Raw genomic sequence first — 20,629 nt, 5'->3', positions numbered from 1 at the left:
AGGGAAGAAAAAGAAAGGACATGGGAAAATGCCAGGGTTGTAAGAAAACAATGTTGTTTTACTGCATGACTTCATAACCCAAACAACTAAAGATTTAGAAAGTTTCCACAAGGAGAACTCAACAGCTTGATGCTTATCCTACTATCACTAGCACAAACATTTCCCAATTTCCATATAAATTAATACAGTTGACTGCTTTTCTAACGTTCTATGACTACCATCAGTTTAAGATGTCTGGCTCACATTGTTTTTAAAGTAATATTGTAAACCGAATGCCAGTTTACTTCTCTCTTACTAGGAGAGAAGTGATTTCAAAGCAGCAGGGAAATACATATAGTTTAGTCTAAAACAATGTATACTGAAGTTTCTAATGCTACAATGAGGTAAATGTAAATTAAGTATTCTGCCTCTTTATTTGATGGTTGCATATTTACTTTTAGAATAAATTAGCACCCAAATAAACTGCAGTTAAACTGAAGCTCTTATATGCACACTACTCTTATCTTGAAAAGTTTACATGCTTCTTGTAAGTTTATAATTTTAAATTAGCTAGTGGAATGCTATATAAAAGTGTATTTTTTGAAAAAAAAGTTTCAGAATTACTTTCTACTAGATATTAAAAATTTCATAAATGATACTATTCATATTGTAAAAATATTCATAGAGAACAATAAAATTGCAGGAGTTAGTGTAACAGTTGCCTATATAGACATAATCTGCATACATCAGATCATTCAGTTTTGTGTTCCATTTTCTTCAAGAAAGCACTGCAAATCACTCTTATTTTAAAAAACAAACAGAATTATTTCTATAATAAAGCACATCTTTAAAAAGACTGCATGTTCAGTAATACTTTCTAATATGAAAAACATGGTGAATATTTTAAAGAAATAAGTTTAAATTTATAAACAGAAATGCTCCTTTGTGAAGTAATGAAATGGAATTCACTTTTGTATTTGGAGACTACAGTATATTTAAGAAAAGCTTAAGGAGAACAATACAGCACAAATGTCAAAAAAAATCATGCTTTCAGAACAAAATGTTATTTAACATTCAAAGCCAAAACACAGATATCAAGGGGCAGTACTGCTAATTTAAGATATTTTACCCATTCTCTTGTTTTCAAGCAATTGTATTTCAGGCATCTCCCTGGAGGGTTCTGCCTTGAGGTAATTAAGAAAGGTTCTTAGAAGTAATATATTTCATACTTAAATAGACTCACATATATGAGCACTCGACTTTGGCTAAATCAAGGACTGAAAAACTTAGTCAATAGACAGAAAAGCCTGGATGGAAAGATTACTTATTATTTGTCTTTTAAAAGGAGGGAGAGTGAAAGTCAGAGATCTCTTACCTTGGGATCCATTTTCTTAAAACTGGGTTCTTCTTCATCTACCTCAAAATACACTTCAGAGGTGGTGATGGACAGAGTGCCTTTCACTACTACACAAGGGGCCACGAGCTGAGCTGGTGTACATAGACTAACAGGACCTAGAAAAGAAAAGGAAAGCACACACTTTGTTTGCCATAATCTGAAGAACAAGCACAACATTTTCTAAATACACATATGCATGTTACTTCTTTTATTCTATCAATACAGCCCACCCTTTACAAAACAAGCTGCCTCTAACAAAGGACATTTTTATATACACTCCAAGAACACATGCAATGCATTTGTTGCACTGCTGGGTTGCCAAAGATTTGAACAAGTACAGCTGCAAGCAATGGAAGTGATTACGTATGCCCATCTAGATGGTTGTTAGATCATCTCATTTTCTACTCCTGAAAACTTTGAAATGCTTCAGAACCAAATGCCTCAGGTAGGTACGTAGGTAGGTAGGTAGGTAGGAAGGAAAGAAGGAAAGAAGGAAGGACCTATTTTAAAAATCTATGATTCCCTGCTATGCACAGCCAAGACATACATTTAAAAGTTAAATATACAGTGCTAGAAACTGAAAAGGATACTGTGTTTCAACTGTCAGTTAAATATGTTTCAAGCTATCCATACATGGCTAGTGCAGCTCAGGGACTGTGGGACTAAACAGCTGGAGCACTGGTTTCCATTTGAATGCATTTTTATTGGAATAATCACATCTCCACAGGGCTTATCACAGAAGCAGATCAGTGTACTACTCAAAACAATAGGCTGGACGCAGTTCTAACAATATGCAGGGTGTTATATAAAGCAGGATCCAGAGAAGGAAAGTGGATTATATTTGTCATCTTAGTGGTTTATAAACAGGGAATTCTGAGAGCAACAAAGAGAATATTTATCATCCTGGCCTTTGTTTTAAAAAATTGTAAAATGTATTTGTGACACGTAACCTTTTGCATTAATAAAGTGGGTATAGATGAGGTGTGCACACGTAGGTAATCAATGGGTGAATAACTGCCCTCCCCAAAAATCCAGATGAATTGTCATTTCTGTCAATTGTTGGAGGTTGTGATAGTCTTTAATCTTGCATCAATCTCAATGTGTGCCAGTAGGACAATGGGAGAGATGCTCTGTTCTGATCGGAGCAGCTTTGCCCTCTATTCCCAGTGTACAAATACATTGTGTTTGCAGATGGGCATCTGAGAGCTGCACGACTGCCGTGATTTCCCAAAGCTCATTCCCACAAATGGATGAAATAAGCAGCTCTGTGTTCTTTTGCTGTCTCCCTTTGCCCTCTGTACATTAGCATGTAATCCTGGGAAGAAATAACATTTTTTCAATCACTTTCAGACATTCAATTACAGGCCAAGGAGACAGCTGCAAGAGCCAGGGCACCTCAGGTCCTGTTGAAAACCCCTGACAATTTCAACTTCATTTCCAACCTGCAGTACTTTATTAGCAAGGATTACTTCTTAATCCTATTGCCATTGTCAAGATTATATAATTAAACTTCCCTTTCACCTCTATTACAGTATGAATGTATTAGCAGAAGTAATGAATGTAGAATGGGGTGGGAAAGGATAGATAGACATGGATCAGATTGGGTGCTCCGGCAAAATCTGTTGAATAGTAGCTCCTATAAGAGCCAGATAAATTGTGCTGGCTTTTAATCACTAGAATATTATTTTGGCATGAGATACATTTTCATGTATTACTTTATTGTGAGGCTAAGCTGATGATTCAATTAATAGAATAAAATGCAAAATGCTATGGAGAGATGTTGCCTAATGAACAATAAGCTCATATCCACTACTTTCAGTGAAGCAGAATTTAACCCAACAAATAACATTCTTCTTTGGGGAGTAATCACGATATATATCTGGATGTATTTTTATAGAAGTAAAAGGGGAAAAAAGAGTAGCATCTAATTTTCAGTTCAAGACCAGAGAAAATTAGGTACATACTTAAAACCTCAAAGCAGAAAAAGTTGCTTTTGCTTCTTCTTCTTTTTTTTATAAACTGCACAAATCTGCTATAGTAACACATATCCTTTTTTCCATTTCTTTAAAAAATAAAAAGGAAAATATAGTATGACTGGCATGATTGCTGCAGAAAGGGAGCCAAGTTACCAAATGATTTACGAGTATTAAGCAAAGATTTCGGATTAATTGTCAAGCCTGGTATAATATATTGGAACACTGGGATTTACGGTTTAGAAAAATGCCTAGAAAAAGCTATCCCCTCCAAAAAATATTAGGTACACAAAAGCAAATGTGCATATCTGAAATATTGTATCACAAGTCCTCAATAAACAGAATCTAAAGCAGTAATTTGAAAGTTATTTTTTATGGACAGAAAATAACTTCATCAGGAAGAAAGAAGCCTCTAGTACTTAAGTATGTAAGTGTGTGTGTGTGTGTGTGTGTGTGTGTGTGTGTGTGTACTGTATGTCAGCCACTGCAGAAATGGTATTACTAAGGTACAACTAAACCAGTACAGAGATTCTAGAATATAAATAGCAGAAATTACCAGTTAAATTCTCAAGTTCTTTCTCCTCCATGGATGACAAATTATCATCATCGACTTCCAGGAGAATCTCACTTTCTGAATTCTGATTTCCTAAAGCCTGATTCTTGATAGACTGTTTTCCTTTAACAAGTACATCTTCATCTGGAGCTGAAATGAAAGAGAAACATAGCTGTCAGCTATCAACAGTTACAGTGAGAAGGTGGGAGGAGGAATAGCCTTGCTTATATACACCCTGAAGACTTAGGATGGAGAAAGAAAGTTACCTGGGAAAGAGTCAAATAGTCTGGTGAACTGTTTTAATACTGGGGAAGGAGGGAGTGATGGCTGTAATTCAGTGAAACACACAACTAGCTCTAAACCAAGTTACATGATATTCAAAGCAAACAACCTGTTTCATTTCCAGCCCTGGCTCCTATTCACTCACTGAAACACCTGTAAGCAGATTTAAAAAAAAAAAAAAAAAAAGTTAAAGGCTGCAGGAAAGTAGCTGGCTTGTATTTGGAGACACAAGATAGCTGTAACATATATCTGGCAATAGATCCCATCAAGCTTAGTAGAGAACCTTACCAAAGACTATGCAGAGGAAGGAGATTTTACACACAGCGCCATTCTCAAGAGGGAAGCTGGCAGATAGACAAACCAGCCAAACATGCCTAATGGAAGTTAGTGGAGGAGATTCATACTGAGCCAGAACAACAGACATCAGCAAAACTTCAGCTTCATGGATTTCAATGAATTTAAACCAATACAATATTTAGACCAATGTCTGTATAAAAATGAAGAAATTCTGATTTTGGGGAGTCAGGCAGGGAAATAGGCTGCAATTTAAACTGAACATGGGTAGGTTTATTAACAAAATGGGCTTTGAACCTCCCTGTTCTTCACCATCATCACACTTCCTTTTATAATACAGAAGCTGCACATCTTTTCTGGAACATTCTCCTTGTGAGGACAGTGGTAGGAGAATATGCTGGTTGAAGGGGACATTCTTGCTCACAATCCTCACAGAGATTGCTTTAGGGCTGTGGGGGGGGGGGGCTGGCTTCACAGCTGCGTCCCCTCCCTTTTGGGGGGACAGCAGCTAGCCAGAAATAACATTAGTGGCTACTGCCAAGATACTGATTCTGTCACCCCAATCTAGTTCTTTCTCCTCCCAGATCTTAGCCAATAGGCACGGCGCAGGTCCATGGACACCACCGAAACATGGGCCTGATCCTCCCTCTGCGGAACCAAGAGATAAAAGGATGAGGTCACGAAAGCCCATTATTACGTGTTGGGACTTACTCAATGCTTACTGGGCTCCCAGGGACGTGGCTTTAGAGCGCGCCGTGAGGCTTCAATCTATACAGGCGTGCCTATATAGCAGCCAAAGGACCGTAAGAAAAAAACACGCGCGTGGAAAGCGGAAAGTCCGAAGTTGGAATCGGCTGTTCTGCGCGCGCTCGCGGGTGGAGACGCGTTCAGCTGTAAGTGGAATCGGTTCTTTTGAGAAGTTGCTGGGAGAAGGCAGAAAGCGAAGGCGGCACTATTTCAAAGTTTTGGGGCCTGATATTCCTCCTAAAGGCGCCGGGGTTTCTCCTTCCAGGGCGGCTACGGGAGGATAGAAATTGAAACTTGTCGCAGAACTTAAGGCAGCTCGGGATCCAAGTCCCTCAGTGCCTTTCAAGCTACGAAGCCTGTGTGAAACGCACCTTTATTGGGGAAATAGCAGGCTGACCCTGGCGCCGCCTTGGCGACATTGGTCCGCGTTACAGGCGGCAGCAGAGGCTGCCTGTCCCCAAGCGCAAGAATGAATGACAGTTCGCTTTCTTCTTCTTCTCCTTCTGGAGCGGCACGCTCAGGGCCAAGGTATTTTAAGACGCGCTCCCCGTTTCTGAGAATATCATACCAACCGAGTCACCCAAGGCAACTTAAGGATTTTTTAAAAAAGGTTTGAAAAAACCAAAACCAACAACAACAACATACCTACACGGAAGGCAACGTGGCAGATTTCTCTTTTTAAAAAGGCGCTTAGGATCTGGAGGCTCCAGGGGAACGCGCAGATTGTTAAGAGACTCCGCCTGGCTGCGGCGGCAGAACCGAGTTAGGAAAGCGGCGGCATCGCCCGGCCAAGAAGCTCTCCGGGGACACAAAGCGCTCAGATCGCTCCGGCACGGCTAGCCAGCGGAGCCACCAGTCGGCCGTACCGGCTTCCTCGAAATTCTGCACTATGAATTCAGGGCAAGTAAGCGGGAACGTACCCGCGGCCTTCCTGCGTTCAAGCGGAGGCTGCGATGTATGAGCGCGGCTCCATCAAAACGGCGCTCAGCGGGACTTTCTCTTGCGCCGGAGGAGATACGGCCACAGTGCCTCGACAGAGAGAGAGAGGAGGGGGGTAGGGGGGGACCGACACAGCGGTGGGGTTCAGCAGCGCCTTCCTTTGCAGAAGGAGTTATTAACAGCTCAACTCCAGCACAAGAAATCGCTTAGAAACCGGTGGGTTTACGCGCAGAATATAGACACGCGCATTTTCAAAGGATGCAGGATGGAAAGGGAAAAGGGAGGATGAGCATGAGGAGAAATCTGCATGATTTTAATGCTGTGCGGACTCAAAGTGAAAGGATGTGAAAAAGTTAGGCTGCAACCCACTTCGTTCTTAAAATTGCAGTAAAACACAATTTAATTATAAGGAATGAGGCTACTGAAATGAACGGGACTTTTAGTCTAAGTACGGCCAGCGCCTTTATACCATCTTTCTCTGACCCATTGACCTTCAAATAGGTTGGATGTCAGCTCCCATAACTCTCGTAAAAGCCATGCTGCCTGGGAATGAGGATGGGGATCTAATACAACTGGAAAAGACCAGCTTCAGGAAGACTAACTTTCTTACTCCATTATCACAAAATTAAAAATTTACCAGTTTTTCCAAACAAAAGTAAAGGCTAATATGAAGACAAAGCCCTCCGTTCAAATAATTCTACTTCAAAATGCATTAAATGAGTTAACTTCTGCAACTGTAATAAATGAATGACCTATTAGTCTGATTTTGTTCTCAGCATTGCTATTGTTCCACCGCTAAATATATTTTCTTTGTATTTAATGCTGACAACAGGAAACAGATAGGAGGCAGCAATCCACTACTTATATATTATCTGCTGTGATACAGCTACAGAACACATGAAACTTATCTGGATTTCTAATAGAGAAAAGAGTTGAAAAAGTATAGACCATTTTAGTTTGTGTTGTAGAAGAAGCAACATACTGGCCTCCATCTTCTTTGGAAACATATGTCAAACATATCCTGGCCAGCCAGCTTCTATCCAAAGCTGATTACGTTTTGATCACAGCCATACACAGTTTAAGGTTCCAAGGAATTATTTTTAAAAACCTTTAATCTGCAAACATTTAGAGAGGAAGGCAATCCCTCGTGGCCATATATAAACTTAATTGTGTCTGTAAGCATGTGAACAGAAATTTCAAATGAAACTATTAACACGATACATAAAGCAAATCAATTTAGAATCTGCGTCTTTAGCTTTTCAAATTCTAAGTTCAATTTAAAATGTAGCCTTTTTTAAATATATTCCATATTTTTTCATATTTTTGCAAATCTGTTTACCAGTAGCAACCATGAAAACTTACTTCTGGACTTATTCAGTGAAAGTTGAAAACCCCTTGTCATGGAAAATATGCAGTTGATATTTAGAAAGGTTTTCCTGTAATTAACTCTCCCTTGAGGATTTTAAGTTAGTAAAATACACATGCACTAATATTTAATTCTCAGTAGTCTAGTTGCTTTCTATGAATTTTTGTTTTAAATTAAGTGACAGCAAAAAATAAAAATAAAGCAGATAGCAAATATGTTTGTAAATTTTAACATGCTGTTTGTAACTTGACACAAAATATCATTTTGTGACTTATAAAACTTTATCTCAATTAGACTTATTTAAAGCTGAGCAACTCCTTTCATACTTGTTAAATTAGGAAATCAAAATGGATGCCACCTTTTCCAAGAATAATTCTAGTAAACTTGTCTATACATGCTAAAAAAAATTCTAATATCTTTTGCCACTTAACAAATATCAACAGATGATTTGATAATCAATTGCCTATGGTACTGAGGTTTAAAACATTATTGAAAAATGCCTGAATAAGGATTTATATATTACCTATGCTTACAGATATGATGTGACTAAAACACTACTTCTTGTACTTTATCCAACCGTATGAGCATTTTGGCTTTTCCACTATCATCGGTAAAGTGGCAGTAATAACTCAAGGCAAAAATCAATGGGTATTCAGTCTAAAATACAGCCTACTTAGGTATCACGACTTCAAAAACACCCCCACTTTATTTATAAGATAAAATTATGGTACCTACACAATCACTCATGTGATTACTGCTGTTATTCTGCTCAAAGAAGGCCAGAATGGTATATAATAAGAATTTCAAAGATGAGGTAAAACAATTAAACAAACTATTGCAAAACAAGACTATAAAATACAATTCAATTATTCACTTAAAAGCAGTTTGTACCTACAAATGTCCTGATCAACAGGTAAATATTCAGTTGTTCTCTGTAGAAAGCATGGTATTAACCATACTTTCCTTGGGAAAGATGTTCACAATTGCAACATGCTTTATAAGCTCCACTCTGGGCCATCCTATTATGAGCAATCCTACAACAGATTTCTCCCAGATGATCTCATGACTCAAGCTGCACTGAAAAAGTAGATTTTCTAAAATGTATTTGGCTTGAGGCCAATCCCTTAACATAGACTCAGTAGCACACAAGCAATCACTATCATGATTCTATTTAGCTGCCCTGCTTAGCAACTGAACACCAGTTGCAGCTATGGATTGTCTTCAAGAGAAGCGTAACAATCATCAGTAATCCCACTGTTTACCTATGATGGCATGGATTAATGAGAACATTTTATCCCAGTCCAGTTTTGAAAAGTTGACCATGCCAGTGAAGTCATATATGTCTTTAGTGACAAGTTGGAATCATGCTCTTCAAAGCTACATGCTTGTTCTTTCAGGAAATGCTCTACTTTATCTAAAATCTAGTTTGCTCAGTCTAAACAGTGCCTATCCACAGTATTTCTGTTTTATCTATAATTACTATAGTTTGATTTGTTTGTTAGGATCCGGCATATCAATGCTTCCAGAAGCTGTGAAGCACACATAAATAGTTCTCCTTACTCATTTGAAAGGGAGAGATAGAATTGTTATCTTCATGGTGATGACATCATCCTACAAATCTCTGGATAACTGGACCCTTCAATAAGTGAAGCTTCTGTTCAAACAAAAATGCACTTCTCCAACTGGAACTCCTCTGGGATTCTATTGAGACCCACTTGAAAGTCTGCTGACTTAAAATCTGGTTGGAAAAAAACATTTAGGAGGAGGAATCACAGAATCCATTTTCTCAAATTGGTCTGCTTTTCTTTTGCTGGGAAAAACAGATTCTAATTTACCTTACTGGGTCTACTTCATGTCTTTTGTGTCAATAAAAAGTCATGGCAAAGCTTAATGTCCTAAATGTCCAAATACAGATTAAATATTTCCCATCATCATTTCTGAATGCTTGCAGATGCTTTCTTGGCTAAATATTTTTATAATATCTTTTATTTTCCACATAGAAAGCATTTAAACTGCTTCAAGCTGACAACTTGCTGTCACTTCAATGATGATAACAGACAGATATAATAATATTCTTTACCTTACCCCTTCTAAGTGCTCTCAGGCATTGAAGTTACATCTACAACATTCATGTTAATAAGTATATTATTAATCAGAATCAGTTTTGTATAGTAGTTAGCCATCAGTTTAAAAACTGGGAGACTGTGAGCTTTAAATCCACCTTGGGCATAAAGCCAGCTGGGTGACCTTGAGCCAATCAGTCTCTCCTAGGAAGGAAGCAATGGCAAACCACTCCTGAAAAACCTTCCCCCCAAAACTACAGGGACTTCTCCAGGCACCCTCTGAGAATCCAACATAACTGAACAGAAGGCCAAAAAAAGTTAATAAAAATTATAATCATTAGTGATATCTTGAGTTTATTGAGCCATTTGACAGCATCCTCTTTCACCTATTTCAATCAGCAATTATAGGTCAGATATTATGAAACCAGTTTATTGAAACATCTTATTATGGTTGTAAATTTTTTAGATGTACAATGGCCATCAGAAGCTAGTAGATAATGCTGAATGATGAAGTAACATATATGATATATAAATCTATATCATATAGATTTATGATATAAATCTGATCTCTGATACATATACTGGTCATGAAGGATTGCAGTTTACTTGCTTTTCTTTTAAATTATTTCATAATTTTGATGCAATTTTGGTGTATGGCTGTTTAGCTAATAAATCAGCATATATAAACAGAATAACGCCACCAGAGTAGTCAAATGTGCACCAAAATTAACTTTGTGTCCAAGCAAATAAAACAGATGGACTGATTTTTTCTAATAGCTTACATTTTTAAAATCATTGGCTTTGAGTAACTAACTCAAACACAAAAAAGTTCACTTTCATGAGACAAGTATTTCCCACCCATACCTTTGAAGGCCACTGATGCCAAGAAATTCCAATTCTGGGATTAAGGTGCTGAATATAATGAAGAGGAATACAGAAGTTCCAGGAAACTGTCTTTTCTTTAACAAAAAGCAACTCTGATTTCAAGCCACAATATTTGCAATTTAACAGCACATACCAAGGCTCTAATTTGTGCTCCACAGAATTAAAACCACAGGTCATAATCAGCAGACTTGAAAACATAAATGTTTATGTGATTAAGACATGAGATTAAGACAGCTATTCTTTTAGATTATGCCATATGCTTTCTATAGAACAAACTATCCAGCTGACGTAATCATATTGCTGGCCAATCATTTCTGTTATCTGACAGTTTTGTTTGAAAGTTTTACTGGCAATGCTTTGAAACTGCTTTATATATAAATGGGAGAGGAAGGAGGGGGGAAAGGGGGGGAGAGAGAGAGAAAGAGGGAGAGAAAGAGAATAAACTTTTGGAAGTACTACTGAAATACATTCTTTTGAACCCTTACATCTTAGCCTGCAAGTTAGCTCAAGAGAATAAAGTGGTGACTAGCTGATTTATAGTCCAAAATGGCCTCTGACTGACAGCTCTTTCACCTGCTGACATAATTGTGGAAATTAATTCTGGCAGTTAAGATAGAAAAATAGTGACAGATGAGCACATGACTGACATCTGGTGGGAAGTGGAGTTAAGTTGCTCATATGTGATTCTGCCCATGGAGCTGCTGAACAAAGCTCATTCCACAGTGAATTTGTGGATTCCTGAGCTTACTGCTTATAAAATTAGCTTTTAAAAGCTTTAATACAATTATCATCATATTATAAAATAATTAAGAAATAAAGATAAAGTCATGAACTATCATTTCCTTGCAAAAAAGATGGGGATTTTTTTTTGTCTGTTTATTTTATTTTCGTTCATTCATTCATTCAATCTATTCATCTATTCATGATAGTTAGCCTTGATATTTAGTATTTATCATATCATACTGTTTGAATTTTTATTGCTACTCAGGGAAGAACAGGTGAATTTGCTCCACATTTATTTTGTTAAAGTCAAATACCTTTTTGAGGCATCAGTGTTGCTAAGCATTCTAAAGCAGTGAGAAAGAACTTGAACATTAGATTATTTCCTAGTTGTTAACACTTCATAAATATAACTTAAAAGCAATTAATAGGGCAACTATTTTGTAAAACGAAAAATATTAGATTGTACCACCAAAACAAGCAAATAAGTATTATTGTTGTTTTGTTCTGTGACAAAATTGAAAATTATATTACTTAATATTAATTTTTCTACATTTTAAATTTTTATTTATATTATTTACTTTCACAATAGATCTAATGCAATGTGTTCAGTCTCTCATTGAAGCACTGACCAGACCCTGATCAGCTTATTTCAGATAATAGCTTCCTCATGTATCTTCCTTTGCTTTTAATTTGCATATTCCACTTTTTATGCTTCTCCCCTATTCATTTTCAGTTGTTATTCAATTCATTTTCTTTCTTTAACTTCTGTGACTATGATTTAAACTAAGTTTAAGGGAGTATTGACCTTATTGATTCTCTTATACTTTACTGCCTTCTGATACCATCCAATATTTTATCCTCATCTCTCATCTCTCCCTGACTCATCTCTCCAAGGAAAGATTAGAGGTGAAGGCTTTGAATTCATTCTCATAAACCAATTTGTACAGTTCTTCCTCCATGTTACACCAGTTATCCTACCCCAAATATCACTGGGCCTTCTCTACAGCATACTCCAATGCTGTTCCCTCTGCAATCATACATGGCAGATACAATCAGATACCCTTTTCATACAGAAGATACCTATGTGATATTGAGATCTTAGAACATGTGTTCCTCAGGTGTAGATTTTACAAGAAATTGCACTTCCAACCATTCAGTCCTCAATAGATAGGCTACCAGGCTGTTCAGACCAATGATATTTTAGAATTTAGAATCCTAGATTCCTTTGTTGTCTCGAAAACACAAAGTGTTTTAAATAAATTTTGACTAGGACAGCTGAAAAGAATCTTAAACAAGATTAAGATTGCTTGTTACTGCCTCACTTATTTTCCTCCCTGGATGTGCCCACATCAATAGAAAAGCAGAGATGGTAACTCATCTCATTAACAATGTAATTTTTCTACATGAACCTATGACTTGATTATAAATTCCAGAAACACTGACTGGGCAGAATGCAAATGCAGTTTCTCAGAAAAATATAATAGGTTCAAGAATTGTATTTTAAATTTCTTCCCCCGCCCTGCCGCCAAATGTTGATTGTTTTTAAACATGATGTTTGACATTGAATTTGTTTTTACATATCATGTTTCTGAATTTCTACATGAAATTGTGGGATGAAGTTGTCTCAAGTACATATTTGCAATTCATTTTATATAATGCCCAGAAATTTCAATTAGTTTAAATACTGCTATTCATTCTTTTGAATAATATATAAGTTACAATAATGTATAGCTCTTAAATGTTCCAGATCAAAATTTTCATATAATTCCTGGATTCACAATATCTCAATGAATATCCCTTTATACTTTGCCAAATATGTTGTCATGATGGTACCCTTTAGGGCAACGTTCTCAATAATTGCTCCAATAGATCAAATGGGGTCACAGAAGGAAGATCATTTTAACCTATCATTTTCTGCATACTTATTTTGACTTAATGTTTTTTGATAATCTGGTATGGATTGTTTTTTGTGAACTTAATTTTTTTCTGCTTTTCTGTATGTAAGTTGAAATGCTTAGTTTTACATAGTTAAAAAACATTAAGATTTCATATTAATAAATTCATTTCTAATGTTAATAAATTGTAAGCTGTTCTAGAATATCATACTATTCTTTAATAAAGTTGAAACTTTTATGTCTTTAGGTTTTCTGTAAATTCTTTTAAAAATACTCTCAAAGTTGATGACTGAAAATATGATTTTTTTTGTTTGTATTCATCCATGAAAAGAGTATGTTTCCTAAGAAATACATAAGGGTGGGATTATTCATTATACCCAGTAAAATCTGTATAACCCTTTATAACCCATGCAAAAAGTCCTTTTAAAATGGAAGATGATATATTCAGTGTAAATAATTTATTATAGTTGTTTGTGAGCAACATTTCTACAATGAGGATTAATTAAAATGTATCTGTTCACGAAGGATACATTTTATGTACCAGTAAGTGTTTTTTTTAATGATGAACAATTTCAACACCTGAGTTTAAAACAGGTCCAATGGAAAGCAAGCTTCATTCAAGACATATATAAAGCCTTTTATAAATAGCCATTTGGAACTTCACTCTTTGAAAAATCTCCTATAGTCCTTTTTCAGAGGCAAGTTAATGTGTGTTTGGGAAGGGCAATTAAATTGTCAGAATTTTTTTAAAAAATGTTTTTAAGTAGAAAGTAGCCCAGAGAATAGTCATTGCACTGATATTGATTGTCTGAACAGAGGACATTAGTCTTAAGGTATTTACTCTGCCACCTCTACACCACAGGCTCTCCTTCAAACCAAGTCAATTCCTTGAAGAGATGGCTACTGAAATACATAAATGGGGCTGAAGGAGGACATGATTTTTGCTTTCTGGCCTAAGTATACTATGTCTGATTGTTTCTGGACCTCTTCCACTTCTTCCAATAACAATATTTAATAAACTGCATTCCTGAAGGGAGGAACTCTAGGAATAGTCCTGTTCTGAACTACCTACTGTATCAAATAGTCTATTGTACAGGCTTGCAATTACAATTTATTTCCTTTCTATCCTTTTTTTAAAAAAAAAAAAAAAAACAAAAACAAACTGAACATCTAGAAGACAGCAGAAATTAACAAACATTACAATGGTTGTGAAAAATACATTTATGAATATAACGAAGAGAATATTTATTCCAGAAATCATATATAAACTACATACAATCTACAATTACTAGACCTGATGTATCTAGAATTAAACCAATAAACTGCACTGTAGAAAATAAGTGAGTCTGAGTTGCTGAGAATTGCTTTGACCAAAAAGAATTGTAGAAAATTGTAGACCTTAAAATAGAATATTCTGCAATTAAAAAAAAACACAGAACAGAACAATAATTTCATTGAGAACTTGTAATATACTGAAGGGTAGAAAGAGATTTGATGCTCCTTACAAAATTCTAATTCAGGTAGAACCTTGTTAACTATAATTTAAATTAATCTAGCCTTTGCCTTGGTTTACTTTTTTATACTGTCACCTCTGCCATGCCATTCAAAGACCAAATATACCTGTCATCCTGAAGTTAATGTATGCTTATATACTAGCTCAAATACACTTTACAAAGACTGTAGATGTTCATTTCAGTTTCCTTTCTATTTCGTATTTAGTTTTGCTACCTATAGACTGTTTTTATTAGTAAGCATTAGACTGAATTAAGACTATACATTGTTTCAGTGCCAAAAGCAAAAAAAGTGGTTCAAGCATTTGCCAGTTATGGAATTGTAGTAGGCAGCCACACAATCCTAAGAAAAGGTGCATTTGATTTAAGGAATAGGAGGCAGCTGTTTCATTGGAATCTCTGCACGCTCCAAAGCACCTTTTTCTCTTTGAATGTGAAGCAATCCACAACCTTAATTTGTATTATAGAAGGAAGAAAGCTCTTGAACAGCACAGTAATGGAAGTAGCTGAAAAAACATATTCGTGCACAATCACCTGGTATCTGTTCAGCTGTGGATACAACACAGAGAAATTGTTTTGTGAATCAATTTTAAGGTACCTTTACTTTGAGCAAGTATGTGATGCTTTAGTATGTAAGTATATACGTATGTGCTGAATGTAGGGACAGAGAGGTTTTACTTTTAAAAGGGTTAGCATGTTTTTCCAATTAATCAGTTAAGATATTTTTACAAAGCTAACCTATCTAAAAACTATACAGTAATTTTTATTTATTCCATCTAGTTTTGTCTGCCATACCAAGTCAAACCATCTTAGAAATTATGCCTTTTCTGCATTAATGTCTTTTGTGGCATTAAGCGCATATAATCTAGAAACAATAGACCCATGCTTCGATTGTATACACATTAATTCAATAAATCAGGTTTATTTCAGTGGTTTGCTATATTCTACTTGCAAGTACAGGATTGAAGTAGAATCAGATTTTAAAATATTTGAATTATGAGTATTCTTTATCATCTTCACTCAAAAAACTGTATTAATAGTGAGTATGGTATTTGAGAAGAAAAAACAGTATTATAGCACAAAAGCCTTTCCAAATAACATTTAATGAAATCATCTGTATAATTAGTTGTGTAAATGTATTTTCATTTTTGTATTTGCTTGACTTTTTCACAATAATTTCAGTGAAAAATGTATACCATGCAGTTCTGTATTATTACAACCATCACTCTGCATGCATGCATGCACGCGTGAAAAGAGAGAGAGAGAAATATATATATATATCACAAATAATACTGCTAGAGTATTCACCATGAGTGCTTATACACCTAGTAATTAAATATTAGGTTTAAAATTAAGCACAAATATGGTTTAAAATACCTTAATACCTTTCATGTAGTTAGATCTGTTTTTACACTAATGCGTCATGATTTAAAACTTAATAAACTATATTTAAACATTAAAAATATAATCACTGAATTCTTATAATATTTTGATAAATAAACAAAAAATGAACTAATGTTCTACTTCATTACTGTACTTCTGAAAAACAATGCAAGTGATAGCATCAAACTATACTAAATATAACTGTTAAGGACAATTTACACTCTTGAAATCTCTCTGTGTATATAGTACAACAATGTATCAATCCCAAAGCAGAAAGGGCCTAATTAATTCTACATCTGATTTTTCACCTCCTTTAGCAAAATATGAGGTAATCAATACCATTATAGGTTAAGATTGTACTAATGACTCTTCTCTATTTGATCATGTATTTAAAATACTTCTGTCATGTTTTTGACATTATAGTTCTAACATATTGGAGACATTTTCTTTCAGAAATGACTCTTTAAGAATAAGTGCAAGAGGTTAAGATGCTTGGCCCATGTTGTCTGTCAGTCTGTCTACCTGCTTATCATCTATCTTATCTGGGGATCTATCTATCTTCCTATAATTTACTTATATTTTGAGAAAAGCTTTCATTCTGACTTGTATAATGCAGGAAAATTAAAATAGAGCTCATGTGAATATCATTTGACTCGTGCACAATTTTCATTTTAATCTGAAGTTAATTAAAATAATCAGTGGGGATTTCTCACAGGAAAATATATCTTGTTTATACTGCTACAACTTCATACATACAACAATCTGTCACAAAAGCTTATTAAAACTTAAGGAAATAAGAGAATCTTAAACCTTTGTCTCAAATTTCTGGTATTCTGAACCCTCTACCTAAAGGATTTTTCCAAGGCAGATGCTGCTAAAAAAAAGATAATGACTAATTAGGTCTTGAAATGCTCAGGTCTGAAACTCAAGGAAGAAAACTCCAAATGTGACAGTTCATGCTCTCTTAGAGCAATCAAGTTCTCTATCTCCATTGCCATATAGACTTGAGACTATTGACAGTGAGTAGATTTTACACTGACCGTGGTCTATGGCAGCTTTTAATGTCGCTTCAGGATGTGTCGATCCAAGGGGGTTACGCACAAATCGTCGCCGGCGCCGCAAGTCATCTTCCCAGTAGTCAAGGCGCCAGAACTCACGAGAACGACTACAATGAAATAGAGAAGCCACATATGTTAGCAATTACCAAACAGCATGGTAGCACTGGATTTCTGCATAAAGCTTTCCTTGTTTGCTCTTTTCCTTTTCATTTTTTTAAAAACAGCACCCTAAACCCTTTCTAGAATCTTTAAGTTAGATATGTCCTTGAAAATAACAGTATCACCTTCCAGTCTGAGAAACTCCTTTTCCTTTCTTTCTTAGAAGGTGAAATGAGCACTAAATACATCATTTTGAAATGAATTGCTGACAGTGTGATCAGTTTCCCCACACTCTAGTGGCATGTGCTCCGATTTCAGCCTCATTTCAGCCTCAGCAGGGCACCTTTCTCAGTGACTGCATTTATAAACCAGAATAGGGAAAAGCTATTATAAATATGGTATAGCATTACCTATATTAATCAAAGTCTGTCCCCCTTCATTTTTCTTCCTAATTTGTGCCTTTTTGTACAAGGTCACTAAATCTTATCATGAATTCTTGGTTGAGAAAGTGTTAACTTTAATGAATACTTCTGTTACATGATTATGTATGTGATAATAAAATATTACTCTATTTAGATCTGCAGGAATTTAATTAAAATAATCTCTTAAAATATTCATTACTTTTAGCCCCTGAGGCATAGAATGTAAAAAAATCCTTTTTTGTTTCCTTTTCCTGTTTTTAAATAAACTATTCCAGGAGAGTGAAATAACAATTTATTCTCAAGCAAATCGGATTTGGTTTCTGTTTTTATGTAGCTAGATTTTTGCATTTAATTAAGAACTTCATGTTATGGTGAGAATACTGAAAGAATATGTCTCAAAATTTACATTTATAAACGGTTCTACCACATTTGTTATTTTCCACATTGTATTATTCAAATATGCATAGATCTTTTTAATATGGGCATATATAAATGCCAGGTCCTATCTTGTTACATATCATGAGCAAGTGTGCTATAAAGCTGTACATTATCTATTAAAAATGGCAACAGCATCCAATTCAAGTATGTATTCATACCTAGAGATACAAATAAATATGTAAAATAATAAAAGCCTGCAGAATAACACTGAGATATACTGCCAAAATCTGCATTCCCCAATTACAAATTATATTATTTATAAAGAAATATCTATTATAAGACTGTAAGCAAAAATTACTTTCTATATTATCATTTCTTTTTATGAGGTAATAATCATTGTACATACGTCAGCTTTGAAAAATAAATTGCTCAGCTTAATTTACTGATTACAAATGAATACAGACTCACAGTACCAGTGATTTCCTTATTTAATCTCCAGAAATAGTAAAAGTTTATTTTTTGAGAGTAAATGAAAATCTATAAACTTCTCTTGTAAGTTTAATTGCTGAAAGTCCACGCTAAATAATACATCATATGAAACCTAATAATATAGATGCAACAAAATCTTAATTAAAAAAAAACAACACCATTGTTTTTTCATTTTTCCTGACTGTAATTCTTATTACTCTGTAAATTATTTGCATTCATAGTAAATGGAATACATACATTTTTACTATCTATATTTATTTCAGAAAATTAAAATGAAATCTTCAAGACTAGTTTGTAACTTATTTTGTAGGATTTATCAAGGGCAGGAAGATGCATTAAAAAGCTACATTTGTTCAAACTGTGATTAATAACTTAAAATTCACCACATCAAGTATGAAAAAAAGGCAGATTACTACCGTCTCTGTGTGCATTTATTTGATAGTCATGAAATTTGGACAGATACTTCATCATTCTGCCTTTCTTCACTTATCTGTTAAAATTATTATCAAGTATCAACTCAGATAGGAGTCTCGAATCGCAAATTGTTCCTCATCTTCTGAAGAATTGTATAATGGAGTCTATTAATCAGTATGGCAATCAGTACAAATCACTAGTTACCTAAACTGATATTTTTTCATATATGTTGTACTGAGAAATATTGTATCTAGTGCCACAAACATATGATAATTAACCTCTAATATAGGCTTCTAAACATTTGTTAAGAGCTCCTGTCATAAATTCTAGTACACCGTACTACAACATTGTTCAAAGATGTAAAATTATTAAGGTCAAGCCTTAATAGATTAAGATCTTTCTCTACTTTTAATGAAGTTAAATTATGTTTTAGGAAAGTTAAAATCACTAAAATTATATATAATCATGAAGCAACATATTAAAGGAACATGGAAATACATAAAAGGCACTTGAAAAACATAGATATACTGTAGAATAGATAGTTCTAGATATAGAGATAACAACAGAGATTCTGATGCCCCAAATACATAGTATAGGGAGTCAGGTAAACCTCACAGACATAGGAAGTGCAATTAAAAAGTTATTTCCTAAAAGAGGAGGGCCACTATCAGAAACACTCCCAAAATAGTCACCCCACAGTTATCCTCCATAAATAAATATGCAAACAGCAGATCTCGGGTTGAACAAATAAACCAATGTAATTACTTGTCAGTACACTTTCATTTGTTCTATTCCTATGTTTACAAAATTCTAGCATTTTCATACTGGTTGGAAATTATCAGTAGTACCTCTGTTTGGCACAGCACCACATTACCAGTTTCTTGTGGATTTGGTTTTTCTTAACAGCAGAAAAAAAAGGACCATGGTTACAATTTTACCAAAAAAAAAAAAAAGTATTTATAAGCAAAAAACACCACAACAAAACGCAATTTTCCTCTACACAAAAAGTATGACTAGGACACCATTTATTTTGAGGCATAAAAATCCTTAAGAAGCAATCTAAGATTTTAGAAATTTGATGAGGAATAACCAATGACCAAAACAAAGCTAATATTTCATGGAATGACATTCCTAAAATGAATTAGTGCAGCAATCCCTATTGCAAGACTAGTTTAAAAGCAAACTAAAACATATATATGTGAAACGTAATTCTGCAGAACAGAAAGTTCAGACCAGTAGCCTTAATAAACCACATGCTGTAATGAAAACAGGAGACCAGTCTGGAGTTCATTTCACAAGATGCCTGTTCAAAGAAAAACATCTCTAGTTTCCTGGGCTGGAGGTTAAACACATCATGCAGGTAAAATGTTTGCTTATGCCTGGTCATGAATGTGAGTTTTATACCATCGAGGAAAGTGCCTGACTGACACGTCTAGAAGTTGAAACTATCAATTATCCTCATAACAAATATACTTGTGATGAGCATATAATAATGTTATCAATGTGTTATCCTTAGGATTGTTTAAAGACAATAAAATTAGTGTCACTAACAAGCATAAATGTTAGAGTAACAGACCATATTGTTATGTGGGGTTATGGACCAGTGATGGTCCATTAGAATTGCACTGCACAGAGAGCCAGGAAACGGCAGATAAATTATTCTCATGAATATGATGTCCTCGGATACTTTTCTTCAATTCTGTTCTGTGAAACCAGGAACAGTAATTTCAGGTTATGCACCCTTTCCAGTTATATGACTGCAATTTGCAGTGTTTTCAGC

General features: G+C 34.9%; 1 protein-coding gene across 12 annotated transcripts in view; it reads right to left on the bottom strand.

Annotated features, from left to right (window-relative positions):
• The window catches only part of LRBA (LPS responsive beige-like anchor protein), a 359,129-nt gene that overhangs the window by 165,478 nt on the left and 173,022 nt on the right, over positions 1–20,629 (bottom strand). For 9 of the 12 annotated variants that reach the window (XM_034442710.3, XM_060686876.2, XM_034442712.3 and 6 more), the window contains exons 38-40: positions 17,030–17,154; positions 3,905–4,051; positions 1,355–1,491 (exon numbers count right to left, since the gene is read on the bottom strand). In XM_034442710.3, the coding sequence (XP_034298601.2) occupies positions 1,355–1,491; positions 3,905–4,051; positions 17,030–17,154 (409 nt within the window). Of the gene's footprint in view, positions 1–1,354; positions 1,492–3,904; positions 4,052–5,035; positions 5,137–5,869; positions 5,919–17,029; positions 17,155–20,629 lie in introns of those variants that run through there. The other 3 variants (XM_060686879.2, XM_060686878.2, XM_087874514.1) reach the window with 3 other exon arrangements.

Source organism: Pantherophis guttatus, chromosome 8 (assembly GCF_059756535.1).
Source record: "Pantherophis guttatus breed Tessera chromosome 8, ASM5975653v1, whole genome shotgun sequence".
NCBI classification, from domain to species: Eukaryota; Metazoa; Chordata; class Lepidosauria; order Squamata; family Colubridae; genus Pantherophis; species Pantherophis guttatus.
The sequence above is the reverse complement of the archived record's forward strand: the minus strand, read 5'-3'. Positions and strand labels throughout refer to the sequence as shown.